The sequence below is a fragment of the Myotis lucifugus genome, unplaced genomic scaffold (genome assembly GCF_000147115.1).
Source record: "Myotis lucifugus unplaced genomic scaffold, Myoluc2.0 scaffold_145, whole genome shotgun sequence".
Classification (NCBI taxonomy): Eukaryota; Metazoa; Chordata; class Mammalia; order Chiroptera; family Vespertilionidae; genus Myotis; species Myotis lucifugus.
Window position 1 is genome coordinate 1,720,056 of NW_005871193.1, and position 15,648 is coordinate 1,735,703.

The 15,648-nt window shown below is 53.5% G+C and overlaps 1 protein-coding gene across 15 annotated transcripts in view; it reads left to right on the plus strand.

The window, feature by feature from the left end:
• Positions 1-10,726, plus strand: part of SRGAP2 (SLIT-ROBO Rho GTPase activating protein 2) — a 239,460-nt gene extending 228,734 nt beyond the window's left edge. For 5 of the 15 annotated variants that reach the window (XM_023758976.1, XM_006094848.3, XM_023758977.1 and 2 more), the window contains 4 exons: positions 1,301-1,447; positions 4,597-4,638; positions 4,830-5,154; positions 7,395-10,726. In XM_023758976.1, the coding sequence (XP_023614744.1) occupies positions 1,301-1,447; positions 4,597-4,638; positions 4,830-5,154; positions 7,395-7,778 (898 nt within the window). In that variant the 3' untranslated portion in view covers positions 7,779-10,726. Of the gene's footprint in view, positions 1-584; positions 2,543-4,596; positions 4,639-4,829; positions 5,155-5,979; positions 6,075-7,394 lie in introns of those variants that run through there. The other 10 variants (XM_023758979.1, XM_006094851.3, XM_014460931.2 and 7 more) reach the window with 8 other exon arrangements.
• The last annotated feature ends 4,922 nt before the right edge of the window (positions 10,727-15,648 follow it).

The following is a 15,648-nucleotide window of genomic DNA, read 5'->3' on the forward strand; positions in this document are numbered from 1 at the left end:
GGGGATGAGGGAGACCAACCCCCAGACTCAGTGGAGAACTGTTTTTGGTCTCCCCACACTCTTTCCCCCTGGAAACCACTCCTCCACCGCCAGTCAGCGCTCACTCCACTTACACCTGATGAGTGATAATGAGGCGTTATTATTTGACCACTTTCTAAAGATCAGGTTGGGGAAATATCTTTATTTCTCTTTCTCTCTTTTTTTTAAACAACTATGCCCACCCCAACCTGTTGGGCTCCTGCTGGCGTTTTTCCACTGAAATGAAAATGCTGAGTTCCTTTTCTAGGAGAAAGCCAGCTTACGCAGCCTTGTGGAAATGACCCAGTCCATTTAGCCCAGATGAGGTAGACATGGAGAAAGCTGGGGAAAGGAGGGGAGAAGATGTCAGGGAGCAAAGGGAACGGCTTCCTAGAGGGGCTGCTGGTTGGTTCCCGCTCTTTGAAGCGATGTCTCCTGGCAGGAAGGGTTTTCCTGTGCCCCCAGCCAGCCGCCCTGCTCCTCTGCCCCGCCTCTGCCCTGCTTCCTCCCCTCGGATATGATGCTGTCAGTGTGTTTAGTCCTTCCCTTGATATTATTTTTTAAAGGTTGATATCCTGAACGAGTCTGCACCCTCCCAGCCTCTCCCCAACTCGTTCTGCGGGGAAAGCCTCCCTCTGTTGATAACATCGCAAACCTGGTGGCCATCTGTGCGTGGACAGGACCCTCCCAAATTTAGCGTTATGGCTTCACTGCGGGACTGAGAGAAGACGAATTGTGGGGGAAAAGGGGCTTTCCTTGTCATCAGTAGCCAGAGGGGCCAGAGAGCAGTGGAGAGACCCGGGACCAGCTGGGACGCTCTAAGCGGGGCTGGATGTGCTACGACAGAGTGGCGGGGTCCTGCCTCAACGCCAGCAGCTCCAGAGCCACGCAGAGCGGACTGTCCTTACCCGGCAGTGCTCGGGACCTCGGCAGATAAATCGCAACCGGGACTGGCCTCCTCCTCCTCCGGGAGGGGCCCCGGCCCAGCTGCCCCAGGACAGCAGCGTGGGGTAGAAGGCAATGCCTGGAATCCAGGTGTCCCCTAGCCCAGCTTTCCAGAGGAGCTCAGGATCCTGCAGAGCTCAGCGGGATTATTTATTTTTATTTAAACGACCCTCCCCAGGCCCTCAGGTGTCCTGGCCTCTGCTCGCAGACCTGGCCCAGCCAGGCGTCGCTGCTGCCTCAGAGCCGCCGCGGGGTCGCGTGTGTTGGGGGGCCATCTTGCCGATTTAACACTGTTTTCTGTGTTGTTTTCCCTGCCTGCCTGCCCCTTCTCCCCCAGCGAGGACGGTGTCGTGGAGAGGTCCAGCCCCAAGTCTGAGATTGAGGTCATTTCTGAGCCACCTGAAGAAAAGGTGACAGCCAGAGCGGGGGCCAGCTGTCCCAGTGGGGGTCATGTAGCCGATATTTATCTTGCAAACATCAACAAGTAAGCGCTGCTTTTCATTTTCTGCTCCTCTGACTGACTCTGCCACACCCAGCCTCACCCTCTGGCCTGAGCCTCCACCCGAGCTGCACGGGGCTCCAGCTCCCGGGCCCAGCAGTTTGCATGCGCTCCTGCTGCCGCAGGGCAGACCGGGCGGAGAGCCTCCCCAGCCTCGGCACAGGGCCGGGCCTCCGCTGGCTGCTGTCCTGCCTGGGAAGGTGCTCCCTCTGTCCCGCTTCAGCCCAGACCTTCCTGGTCGTCTGACTGCTCAGCGCTGGCCGAAGCTTTGGTTTCTTTAAGCAACTTGGTTTTACACTGTTCTCAGAGGTGCCTTCTCTTTTCCAATTCTTCCTCAAACAATAGTCTGTGATGTCTTTCTTGGCCTTGTCTGTGCACAGATCTGAAGTCTGTGTGTCTTCTAGGCTCACGTTAGCCCAGAGGCTTAGTCAGATGGCCCGTGTCTGTCCCCCACACACATACACCCCGTCCTGCACGCGCCCCTGCGAAGGAAAGGAGCCCACTGTGCCCCCAGGAGAGCTTTGTCTGAGCTCCCCGTTCCTCGTCTAACTCCTACCTCCTTCTTTCTGCCCTTTCACACCAGCGGAGAAACCTGTCCGTTTCCCCTGCTGCTTTCGCCCTGTGTGTTACCTTCTCCTCTCAGTCCCTTTGCAGATTCCCACTCCTGCCCAGCAGGCTCTTCCCTCTGCCCCAGCTTTCACTGTGGCTGTTAGCAACATCCTGGGGGTTTAACTCCACCCACACCCGATCTGGCTGCCTAGAGGGATCCCACGCCTGCGTGCTGCTGCCTCCCCTCGAGACATTCAGGTTATTGGAGAACTAATCTCATCTCAAGGGGCCAGACACCAAGCCCCAAAGCCTACAGACCTCTTTCCGCCAGACCCTGAAACTTGGCCCCATGCCAGCAGGATGACAAGCCCCAGGGTGCTCCCGATGAATATGGATTGGAGATGATGCGCAGTTTTATTCCCCTGGCTTTGGAGGAATGAAATGATTTGCACACTGAAAACCTGTTAACCGTAGCCTCTGGACACTGAAACTGGAAGGAGAATAAAAGATGCTTGTTGTTTTTAAACCGCACCAGGTCGCCCAGATCTCTTGGCTTTTTTCCAACCAGATGGTAGCAGGGGGCGTGGTTGGGACACGTGGCTCTTCTCCGTCTCTTTGGCCCTCAAGTTAGTAAGTAGCTTATTCAGCTCACTTAGTGCAGTTATAACCGAAGTCAGACCAGTAAAAATGATTGAGGATTTTATTTCTTTCCCTCCAGCGTAGTGCCCTGCTGGGAGTGAGAGCTAGTAAAAAGTAATTGTGGGCTAATCACATTTTTTCCTTATTTACAAGTCTAGGTTAATTATAAATCTATAATCATAAGATCATAAGCCTGTTATTAGCCCAGAAACCAAGGCAGGGTTGGTAGAGGGAAAGTTAAATAGTTAGGTACATATTTTTAAACTGTTATTTATATTTGACACCATTTGTACAAAGGAATTGTATGGAGTCATAGCTGAAATAGGCAAGGGATGGACATCTGGAAGAAGGCTTTCCCTTGAGCTCCTTGCTTGGTGGCGTCAGGATGGGGTGTTTGGAGGACATAGTCTGCCTGGGCACCGGCCCCCACGCATGTCATGCCCTTAGGAGTGACTCTGCCTTCAACTCCTGCCCCAGCTCCTACTCCACACATCCCTCCTCAGGCCCCTCACTGTCCTGAATGCCCCTGATTCTCTCTCACCCAGGCACGCCTGGCCACCTCCTCCTGTCCCTTCAAGACAGTTCGAAGATTTGCCTCTTTCGGGGAGCCTTTCTGACACCCCTAGTTCCTCAGGGCTGAGTTAGGTGCCCTTATTCTCTGTTCCTAAAGCAGTTTGAGTGTCTTTTGGGACTCGATGTGCACTCACATCCCCCATCGGACTGAGCTCTTTGCAGCCAGGAACTGTCTTCCCCTCTACATCCCTGGGGCCTGGCCAGGACCTGGCACGCGCCAACCTCTCCACACATCTTCTCAGCAGCTTTCGCCTCGTGAGTCAGCCCCCCGAGTGGAAAAGGAAGTCAGCAGTTACTGGGGTGCGGCATTTCAATTTAATGGCACACAATGATTGAGCACCGACTGTTGTGCCAAGTGCCGATGCTGCTTAGTCAAAGCAGTGAGGTAGTCCCGGCCTCAGAACTCAGTCTGCCGAGCCATCACCATACAGACAGGTAACTGAAGCCGTGCTGCAGATGCTCTGAAGGAGCAGAGGGGGGCATGGTCGGTTCTGCCTTCCGCTGGAGTTGGGGTGCCAGGGAAGACTTGGCGGAGACCGTATTTCAGCTGGGCTCCATGAGACACCGAGAACATCCTTTTTCCACTCGAGAATGGCTGGCTCTCCCCGCTGAACTACTGAGCAGGCAGCTTCATGGAATAGCTGCTTTGTGCCAGGTCCTGGACCAGGCCCTGTGGATATACAATGAGGAAGACCTAACCGGTTAAGAGAACCAGGACTGACTTAGGGTGCCGGCCCTGCCTCGTAGACTAGGTCCCCCCCTACCTTCTTCCATCCTCAGCTCTCACCTCAGCCCCGTCACCCTTCATAGATTTCGGATCAAAGCGGCTCAGCCGCCATCCCAAACCAGAAGTCCTACTGCTTCTTAGATTAGGTCCTTTCGAATCTAATTCCAAAAGAAAATGGAATTGTTCAGCAGTAGGCCACACCCATGTAAGTAGGACTCTGCCAAACCATTTCGTAGGAGAGCCTCAGTGGTCTGAAACCAGCGGACACAGAGCCAGGTTCAGCCCAGTGCTGGGTGACTTAGGGTCACGTCGATGTATTTCCACCCTAAAAACATGCACAAGCTTGGCCCTAACTCTGCAACATTGCAGCCTTTTGAAAAATATCCTGTTCCATGTCTGCAAAATGAGTAGCAACAGCCTCTTGCCAAAGCCCAAAATGATTGCAGCCTTGTAGTTGGAGGAAGAAAGAGCTAAAATTGGAAAAGTCAAGTCTCCTCTTACCAGCAATCCCCCACCTCCTTGGTGACGGTGAAACTTGTTCGCTCCCTGGGGCCTGGTTTCTGTTCAAAGCAGGTAATAGAGGGGCCTTTCCAAGCATCTCTCTCCCATTAGAAACTTTCACTTAATCAGACATTTTTCCTGACAGCAGTACCTTCCACCTTGAGAACTCAAAGCCCACGGCTACCAAGTAAGTACCCACTTCTCTGTCCAGTTGGGGTGGCAGGGGGACCGAGACGAGGAGAAAGCACGGAGAAAGCCTCTCTGTGTCCCTCTCCTTCCGGACGTCCCTGGGTGCCAGCATCTGTCCCTCTCACCCGTCTTCACTTCCTTGGAGCCAGGGCTCCCTAGTCACACTGCCCTCTCTCTTTGTGATTGAAGGCAAAGGAAGCGGCCAGAATCGGGGAGCATCCGGAAAACATTTCGGAGTGACAGCCACGGGCTGAGTGGTTCTCTGACTGACTCTGCCTCCTCGGGGGTGGGGGCTGGCTGCCGCCCATCTTCCCAGCCCATCATGAGCCAGAGTCTCCCCAAGGAAGGGCCAGATAAGTGTTCCATCAGTGGGCACGGCAGCCTCAACTCCATCAGCCGCCACTCATCCCTGAAGAATCGGCTGGACAGTCCGCAGATCCGGAAGACGGTGACAGCCGGGAGGTCAAAAAGCTTCAATAACCATCGGCCTATGGATCCTGAGGTCATTGCACAGGTAATGGGGGGCTCCGGGACAAGCAGCTGACACGAGTCTACACTTGTTCCTGCTGCTAGTGTGCCCATGTTCATTATGACAGGACTGGAAACGACAATCCTTTATATCCTGAGTTCAGGGACTAGCAGACATCTGGGCCTGACCAGACAGCTTTCCAAGAACTTTGGGTCCCTCTCCCCCCAAGAACTTGAAGACGGAATGAAAGAATGCAGGCTTCTTGGTCATGCATGGGCCATCTACAAGGCTGTTGTCATTTTAAAGCCGGTAGTTACAGATGGAGTATTTTGATAGAGTCCCTTCAGCCCAAGTGTTGAGGCTCAGATGTAGTTCTGGCCGCGCTATATTATTGTTGACACTATTACAGATGTTCCCCCATTTCCCTTCTCCTTGGCCCTCCATCCAACTGCAGCCCCACCCCAGGCCTTCCCCACACTATTGTCTGTCCACAGGCTATGCATATATGCATATATGTTCTTTGGTTAATCTCTTTCCTTCCCCAACACTCCCCTCCCCCTTGAGAACTGTCAGTCTGTTCCATGTATCCGTGTCTCTGGATGTATTTTGATCGTCAGTTTATTTTTATATCACTCTGCCTATCATTCCATCTCCTAAGGCTAGTATCTGGTCCCTAGCGGTAGACAGATGGTCAGTCAACAATCTGCTCCTGGTCTTGAAGGCCCCAAAATACTCCGCCACGGGGGGCTCAGCCAGAAGGGTTTCCAGCCCAAATCTCCAGGTGCAGTGGAGATGAGCTCCGTGGTGACTGGGGTCTTCTTTCCTTGTTTACACTACACTGACAAGCCTTTGTTTTCCATGAACTATTAGAGATCCATCCCCACCTCTAAAAATCCGACCACCAGGCCCACTCCAAGCAGCTCACTCAGACGTCTCTCCCAACTCTATAATTTTCATTAGACCAGGTAGGAACTGAGGGCTCATGGTTGCCCTCTCCTGTCTCAACAGGAGTTGAGATTCTCCTCACCCCCGCTTTCAGGGGGCAGGAGCGGCTGGGCGTGGTCTCTCTTGGCTTAATTGTGGATCTCTGCTCAGGGAAGGTGTACCTGGTAAGCTCGGTGTTAAGCTCCGGGCCGAGATGTCTTGCTTTGCTGGCCTTCTATTTCTGCGCCTCTACTTCAGCTCTTGGCTGCAGTCTGCCTTGCACCATGGGAACCCTCCCAGCTCCCTCTTTGGCCAGGTCAAGAGGAAGCCAGAATAATGGCGGGGACAGGCTCTAGCTGCAGAGTGGGGCCGTGGAGAGCAATGGAGTTCTTCCTGAGCATGTCTAAGGTCTGGGAACATCATAGCGCAGCATGAAATTGAGTCTCTGTCCACAGAACACACGGGTCATCCCGTGGGACAGACACCTTAACCAGGGGCCTTTGTTTGGCACATACAGTCTTTCAATATGAGCCTAATTCCAAGAGAAGAGCCCTATGGTGGTTTGGGGGTGCCAGACACACGAGTGTGGGGAGGAGGGAGGGAGCTGGGAGCTGGGAGGCAGCTGGCTGCATACAAAGAGCCCCTGAGCTGAGTGCTCCACTGTGACCTGCTGAAGGTGATTCGCCTGTGGGCTCGGGCTCCCCGCCTGGTAACTCTGGTGCCTCTCCTGGTGATGGGTAGGAGGAAATGGCTTCATCCAGGTTGGGGCGGGCGGGTGGGGGGGCGGAGGCGGGCAGGGAGATGTTCTGATGAATCTTCAGGGCCAGGGTTCTTGGCCCTTTCCTCAGCCCTTGAGGAGGAAGAATGAACCTTCTCAACCTTCGGCCTTGGAGTCCAAGAGAACAAAGATCATACTTCGTCTCTACCACTTTAAAAAAAAATGTTTACTATGTACAATTTCAAGCATATACAAGTGTAGAGAGAATTGGATAACGAATCCCATGTACTCATAACCAAACTCCTGGCCACTCTCTTAGTTCATCCACCTTTTCTCTCCCCACTGGATTCTATAAATCCTCATCCATAAATATTTCAATGCAGATCTCTAAAATCCAAGGACTGTATTCTAAAAACATCTCAGCCACTCTTTCCAAAGGAAAAAGAACCTACTGATAATGCAAATCCTTTTGCCTCCTCCCCTCACATTCTGAACATTCATATGTTCAAGGGTTTGGGCCAAGTAAAATAATCTGGACATCTCATTGTAGTTGGTCTCTCCACGATTCGGCCTGTGGTGTTGAAATAGGATCCTCGGGGACTTCTCCCTCCATTTGCCTCACCTCCTTTTTCCTGTTTTGCAGGATATTGAGGCAACTATGAACTCTGCCCTCAACGAGCTGCGGGAACTGGAGCGGCAGAGCAGCGTCAAGCACACCCCTGACGTGGTTCTGGACACCTTGGAGCCCCTCAAAACCTCCCCGGTGGTGGCCCCCACGTCCGAGCCCTCCAGCCCCCTGCACACCCAGCTCCTCAAGGACCCCGAGCCCGCCTTCCAGCGCAGTGCCAGCACCGCTGGGGACATCGCCTGCGCCTTCCGGCCTGTCAAGTCCGTCAAGATGGCTGCCCCGGTCAAGCCTCCTGCCACACGGCCCAAGCCCACTGTCTTCCCCAAAACAAATGCCACTAGCCCTGGTGTCAACGCCTCAGCTTCCCCACAGTCCACTGACAAGTCTTGTACTGTCTGAAGGATATAATTTAATTGTTCTAGACAAGGGGACTGCAGGGACTGACTGTTATTAAACTCTTCCTATTTAACTAGCTTGGGGACGTCAGTCGAAAATTAGATTTCAGTTGTTCTTACAGGAATTAGCCTTCCCATCACCCAAAATCTTGAGAATGAAGCCCTCATTATCACCCTACCCGGCCCTTCCCACTGCCCTCTGCTTCCTCCCCCAGTCGTCATAAGTCAGCCAGCTGCAGTACATGCTGTCCTTAGGTTAGCCAGCGGTAGATTTTTCCATTATCAGGTCACTGTGAAATCTGGCCAGGCAAGTCATGAGGACATGGGCTCCAGTCTCAGTCCCCTCACACGGGGGTGCCTAACCAGATGGTCAGCTGCGGACATCCCGCTCTCAGTGACATCTTGTTTTGGGTACTGGTTATAGAGAATCATATAGTCCATGTAGTCCATTCTTCGTTTCACACACACACACACACACACACACACACACACAGGCTTTTCTAGTCTCTGGCATGTGTAGCTTCTGGTCCTAGACCAGTCTCTTTGTACTAGTAAGTTATTGTGGCAGTTCACACAGGAGCCACCAGGGGTCTCTGTTTCCATTACAAATCTGTCTGGGGCCGGAGAACCTAGACTTTGATTATCTCCATCATATGAAATGTAGCAGGACGGGACTCGATCCTGTAATCTGTTTAGAGATTGGAGACTCTCTCTGTCTTCTTTCTGCTGGTGTGAACTGGTCCTTGGTATTTGCTTTTGCTCCCCCTCCGTCTAGAACTACAACTCAGTCTTACTATGGAACTTCTCAAGTTTTTCTGAATGTATAGACATTTCTTGCTTTCCTGTCTTTGTCTCTGATGGACCATTTTCCAGTTAAGACATTTTCCTATATAAAAATTTTTATAGCTGGTTCCTTTCAGGGTAAAGAGCCCTATAAGAGAGTCTTACTGCGTTTGTGGCAGGTTTGGAAAAGGTAAGAAATGGGTCCTTTTTCCTCCCATTCATTTGGGCACTTAAGACATAGAATTCATTCCTCTATTAGAAAATAAAATTCAGCTTTGCTAGCCCCAAAATTGTTCCCAAATGAAAATGTCTTTGAAGTTCAGCCCCTAATTTGGTTATTCTATAAGGTCTCTTCAGGGGCCAGTGGGCTTGGGAGAGCCCCAGGTACATTAAAGGGAGACATTTCTCCTTAAAAAATGTTTTATTTTACCCAAACAAGAGAACTGTGCCCCCTTCTCTCCCCCCGCCGGGGGCGGGGGGGCGGGCATTAACATCTTCCCAAAGGCCCAAATCTAAGAAAATTAAAAATTGGATGCTGAATATTTTGGCCTTTCTTCGGACTTTTTTCTGGTTCTCCTCCAAAAAGCAAAAATGATGCCCTTGTCTGCTTTAAGCCAGTCTCCAAACCTGGTGCCTATGGTCCCAGCACCCCTGGCATCCTGCTGTCCCAGGACCAGAGCTGGGGACAGACAGTCACACTCCAGGCTCATGCGTCTCAGATACCTGCTCGAGTTAAAGCCGAAACTCATTCCTCTTGTCTGTTTTCTGGTTTTAAAGCTGCAGCTTTTAGCCTTATTATTTCCTGTGGTTCAGGAGAGATGGTGGGCTGTCATTCAGATAGGAAAAGTCAGACTTTTCTTATCTTTAACCTAGAAGCTCCCTTTTGGGCCAGCATTTTGCAGTTGGTGGCTGGCTCTGTGGAAATGGTAGGATTGTCCTCATTCTGCCTGAAGGAAAAGGGGAGCTTTGTGGGAAATCACTAAATAGAAGGAGAACCTGCAGCACCAGGAAAACCATCCCAAGAGGCGAAAGGGAGACATCGAGAGCTTCAGCGAAGTGAGTCAGCCTCTGAGAAGCAACCCACAGTCCCCTGGAGCCCTGGCTCTTGTTGCCCGATTGGTGGCCTGTCCTTGTCTGTCACCTGGACTTACACAGGTCGTGAGCCAACAGGGTCTCTCGTACCCGAGGATCTACTTCCCTGCTGAAAATGGATCCCCGCCCTTCACTGTACATTCCTTCTAATCCAACTGATCCAAATCGGTACCCATACCTGCCCTTCCTCCTCCCTCCGGCGCATCCTCTCTAGGAAAGTGAAAGCAACGCTTTCTTAATGACAATGCTTGGGGCCTCTTCTGTTGTCCCTGCCTCATTTCTCTCCGCCCTGTACATGACCTGTTCGCCGTCCCCTGGGTCAGTGTCCGTCTGCTGATGTGCATCATGAATTGGACAGTGTGTGAATGGTCACCTCTCCCCCCGCTCTGGGAGCGGGTGTCTTCCCCTTTGGTGCTCCTGACACCTGTGAGATGGTCCTGTCGAGAGGACTAGGAACCCAGAGCAGGAGAGTCCTCGGCACAGCTCACTGCAGTCAACTGGAATTGAGGTTGCACACTGTGATTTTCACACCGAAAAGCCAAGAGGAGCTGGCCGCCCCGGGGCCGGGGAGACCGGCCTTCCTCGGACAGGCCTGCCTAAACCAGCATAGTGTTTCCAACAGCCCCGCTCGGGCCCTCGAGGCACGGATCCTCTTCCCGGTGTGGATTCTGATGGGTCGGTCTTTGGGGAACAGAGGTGGGTGGGGTACCAGCAGCCCACGGCCTGTAAACCGGAAACACTGGTCTCGGCCAACCTCCTCAGGGCACCCTGGTTTCTCCCCAAGGAGGCGAGGAGAGCCGCCAGCAGCAGGACGGACGGACCGCTGGAAGGGCTGGTGTGGACGGACCTCACGTGCGGAAGAGAAGCTCGATCTTCCAGGGAGTTGCAATGTTGTGGTGTCTGACGTGTATGTCACGTTCGTGTACAATGGTATATTCTTTAAATAGTGTTGATAACTGGAATACTGTATGTATGCTTGGAGATGCTTTGTGGGAACCTAAGACTGTCACTCAACAGATGTTGGATTGGGGAAAATCCAAAGCACAACTTCGAAATAAAATACGTTTTTAGGTTTCAGTGCTGCGGTTCACATCCCTTCTCCCTGAAATCTCCCATCCACGAGTCCAGCTGCCCAGGAGGGATTCTGACGTGTCCGTGGGAACAGAGCACTGCCTGGCAACAGAGGGAGAAATGAGGTGGCGTTGGGAGCCAACCACCTTCGCCCGCCCCCAGGCAGGCTAGCTCGGGTGCACTTAGAATGTGGGTCTTCCCCCTCGCGTGTCCATGTGTGACACCTAAGAGGTTGTGTGGAAAGTCTTCCCGCTCCCCATTGGGCGGTCTGTTGCCATGAGAACCATCTCCTCCACAGAACCCACCTCCCCGGTGTCCAGTGAGGCCTGTTCTCACTTCTGTCTCCAGTCAGATTTCCCACTCGGGGATGGAGCCTGCGAAGTTGCTTGGAGGTTTTGCCAGCCAAAACCAAGGGCTACGGAAGGTTGCAGTTCTGCGTCACTGCCCTTGGCAGTCCCCTGCCTGGAGGAGAGCTGAGGGCCTTGTGCTGTGGGCCTTGAGTGCCAGGCGGCGGGAGGCGTACAGAAATGCTTTCTCTCCTTTCGGTTTTGATTCTAGCAAGTCATACGGTCAAGGTTGATATTATTCAGGTGTAACCACTTAAATGCATCCTCGAGCCCCAGGGGTTGTATTCTAACACCAGAAGCCCTGGGGATGGGTGAAGCCTCGTATCCAAGGGAGTGAGTGCGCAGTGTTCAACAGAACACAAGGACTCCTACTCCAGGCCCCGGGCCAGACACGGCCCTCCCTGCTGGGGCGTCGCCTCCACCTGTTACTGTAGGTCTTTTACTCCTGCCCGTGCAGTCTGTCCTCTTCCCGCCCTGGCGTTCATGGCAGAGCTGCAGCGGGGGCTTCTCTTGCTGGCCACTTGTTCTTGACTCCCCTGCCACCCCATGCGGTGGGTGAGTTCCCTCTCCCGGGTGTGGGTGACGAGCTGTGAGGTGGAACGAGTTCCTAAGCTGCGAGCAAAGGACCAAAGAATCTTCTCAGAGAGCCCGAAGGCAGAGGTGGGCTATTCTTTGATTCTTTTAAGTCATTTCCCATATTCTGACGGGCGCTTGATGGAAACTAGTGACAATAACACAATGGAAACACAGGCCATTCCATCCAGATAGAGACCAAAAAAGACCAGGAGGGTGTGACTTAGGAAACAGCCTCTAGGATTATCTCATCTAAATGTTCATGCCCATGGGTAGGTCTATGGAGCTTCCTTTTCCTCGGGAGTTAGCAACCCTGGCGTCTTACATATGCCAAGGCTCGTTCATTAGTCAATCACCAAACCTTAAGTTCCACTGTGTGCCAAGTACTGTCATACAATATTGAGCAGGAGAAGCGGGTAATGGGGTTTTCTTTCTAGTTTCGGGGAGAAGAGGTAAATAAGCAAAATAAATGTTACCGTGGAAACGAAACCATGTAGGAAGGTAGTGCCTGGGTAGAGTTAATCCAGAATTCTGTTCGGCCTGGTAACGTTGCAATGACTACTAGACATCCACGTGGAAATATCAACTAGACTCTTGGATACGTGAATGTGGAGTTTGGGGGACAGGTCATACCTGAAAACAAATTTAGTAACTACTACATTATAGATGCACTCGGACTGAGATTCCCAGAGAGAATGTAAAAATGGGAGAACGAGAAGGTATCAATAATTAGAAATCCTTCCGAGAAGGAGCCAGCAAAGAAGACGGAGTGAGTGAGTGACAGAGGTAGGTGGCCGGGGCCGCACAGTGTCACCGAAGTCCAGAGAAGGAACGTTTGAACAGGTAAGGAGGGGTCAGCGGCAAATGCTGGTGGGTGAGAGGAGGCAGCGAAGAAAGTGCCCTGGACAAGGGGGTGAATGAGTGGGACTGGCAGCACATGGGAAGGGAAGAGGTAGCTGGGACTCATGGCAGCTCATTCAAAGGTGTTTTGACGGAGCATCAGAAGGGGTCACGGGCCGGATTTTTGTTTTTGAAATGGACAGAGCAGGTGCATGTTTGCTCCAGGGCAGGGCCCCACTGAACGGAAAGAGTGGATATGCAGGAGAGGGCCAGGGCGAGGGCGAGGGCAGAGCACAGGTGGAGGGGTTGGCCAGGGCCCGAGGAGAGGCACTTCCGTCTCCTGGGAGGGGAGGCAGGTGCGGCGCAAGGCAGGCAGTGGTTGTGGGGGTGAGCAGGAAAGGGAGTTCCCTTTCGATTGCTTCTTTCACTTCATGCCTGTGAAGGCAAAGGCCTTCGCTGAGAGAGTGGGAGAGAATGGTGAGTAGGAGGTTTGAAGAATTAAGAGAATGGAATGCTCACTTTCCATGCCAACACCGCCCATGGTGCTTCAGGGCCAGTTTCCTTCAGGGGTGCTGCTCCCACAGCCCCTCTCCCACTGCTTGGGGGTGCCAGGCTGGCTGCAGGGTTTGTCCCTCCTCCACCCAAGCGCCTGGTGAACGTGGCAAGGAGCAGGGCTCTGAACCCTGTCCCTCTGCCCGGCATCAATGAGCGTGAGTCGCAGTGCCCAGGCCTTCCTCATCCCACCCGCCCTGGTTCTTTCCCCTCTGTAGGCGCTGGACCGGCGAGGCCGCTGTGACGGACAGGCCCCAGCCATGTATGGACAGAGGAGGCAGCCAGGGCTGAGTCAGGGCCCACCAGGCAGCAGGCGCTTCATCTCCTTTTGTTTCACACCAACCGTATGAGAAAGGTCATGACTTGCTCAAGGTCATACAGAGCAAGTGGTCAAGTCAGAACTCAAACCTCTATGATGGCAGAGTTCCTGTTCTTCCCAGTATACACTCAGCCTCCCTTCGTAGAAGGCAGACGTGAGCGTGTCCCTCGAGAGCTGCCAGAAAGATCCCCTCTGCCCTAGTTGGTTTGGCTCAGTGGATAGAGCATCGGCCTGCGGACTGAAGGGTCTCAGGTTCGACTCCGGCCAAGGGCACATGCCCAGGTTGCAGGCTCGATCCCCAGTAGGGGGTGTGCAGGAGGCAGCCAATCAATGATTCTCTCTCATCATTGATGTTTCTATCTCTCTCTCCCTCTCTGAAATCAAATATATATATATATATATCCCTCTTCCCACCTCTGGTCCTTATCCTGCCTCTGAATTGCCACTTCGATCTCTACGACTCCTCAGAGCCATTGGGAACATGTGGTGACGCCTCCCACAGACCTTCTCCCTTCAGGACCCGCCAGGCTCCTGTGCCACCCAGATGAAACGGTGGCCATGCTGCCCAGCTGGGGCCAGCAGCTCAAAACGACATCAAGACACTCATTCACTTATCCACACAGAGGATGTAACCTCAGAGATGCCCAGCGGAACTGTCCCTGCACAGGGCTCCAGCCCAGCTCCCACCTCTCTCTCACACACACACACACCCGCCTTCCCCAGCCACCACCATGCCCTGAACAAGTCCCCCTCTTCTCCTACTTCTGTGCCTCCACGCGTGCTCCCACTGCCTGCAATACCTCACCTTTGACCCCAAATTCCCTGCCTGTCTCTCCTTTCTCCAAAGTCGGCTGGGGCATCCTTTCTTCTGGCAAGCCCGCCTCCTCTCTGCTGCCCCCCGCCCCCCGTGCCAGATTCACAAAATCACCACCTGCTGCAGCGTGTGTCCCAGAGTTCACCATGCTGTCCTGGGGGACACCTAGGTCTCCCCGCTATGTCCTCAGCACATGGTGCCTGCTTCCTGGTAGGTGCTAGACACGCACATGTATTGCTCTGAGGATACGTAAGGCACTGGGAGGAGAGACGGGCTTGCTGGAGAGAGGAGAGCAGGGGTGCTGAGAGCTGAGCAGGTTCCCCAGGGAAAACTAGGTAGACTCCTAGGGATAGACTAGAAGAGGGTATGTTGCAAACCTCAATGGCTTATAAACAACAAAGGTTATTAACCACCAAAGCTGCAAGTCCCCAGTGGGCCAGCAGGGGGCTCAGCTCGCGACAGTCACTCAGGGATCCTGAGAGAGCAGTGACCTTGTCTAACAGTTACTGTCGGAGGGCAGGGGGCTCTCGCATCAGCAATTGGATGCTTTGGTTGGGGAATCACAGGGCCCCACCCAATCACAGTGCCCAGGAGGTGCAGTTCTATGCGGGCTGCGCCCGCAGGCGGAAGCCTGGGAACCCTGGGGGGAGCGGCGGAGGATCTCAGGGGTTTCTCTTGGTGCTGCTGTGAGGACCAGGGGTAGCACCTCTGGGCAGGGCCCAGCGGCAGGGCCTCTGGCTGCCGGTCACAACAGGTGTGCCTATGTGAGCGGGAGGCGCTTTTCAGCTCTGGAGTCACTGTGCCGGGGTTGGGGCCGCCGGAGGAAACCACCAGGTGTGGCCCTGGGAAAGTCCCTCCGACATTCTCGAGAAACATGGACTTTCCTGGTTTTAACCATTTCTTATCCAACTGCCACGTCGGAGCCGAGAAGGGCGGGACAGACCTCTGCAGCCTCCTAGGAGAGGTCCTTGGGGCACCCCTGGCCCAGCCCTGCATTCTCTGAAGGCCATGGGCCAAGTCCTGCAGGTGTGGGCCTCGCTGCCCTCAGTGCGGTCTGCAAGGCCTTTCCTGTCTCCCAAGCATTACGGTCCCCGAAGGAGGAACGCACGAGGCCGAAAGGGGTAAAGGATGATGAATTTATTAGGTCATCTGGACAACCAGATGGGCTGAGCCCCAAAATGGCACCAGCACCCAGGGACCGGGGAGTCAGAGGTTTTAAAGAACTCTCTAGGTTGGCCTTTTCTGGGCAGAGAATTCTCTGGGCAGGTCGTCCACTGTGAAGTGGTCTCAAGGTCAGTTCCCAGGGGCGGGGATATGGGTTCAATGATCTGATCAGACCTAACACCAAGCATTTCCAGATATATCGTTCCACGTCATCCACACAACCGGCGGAGTAGATGTTACGATCCGCTTGCCTTGGATGACAAAACTGTCTGACAAAACTGCGTGCTGTGCTCAAGGTCATACTGAAGGGCATAACCTG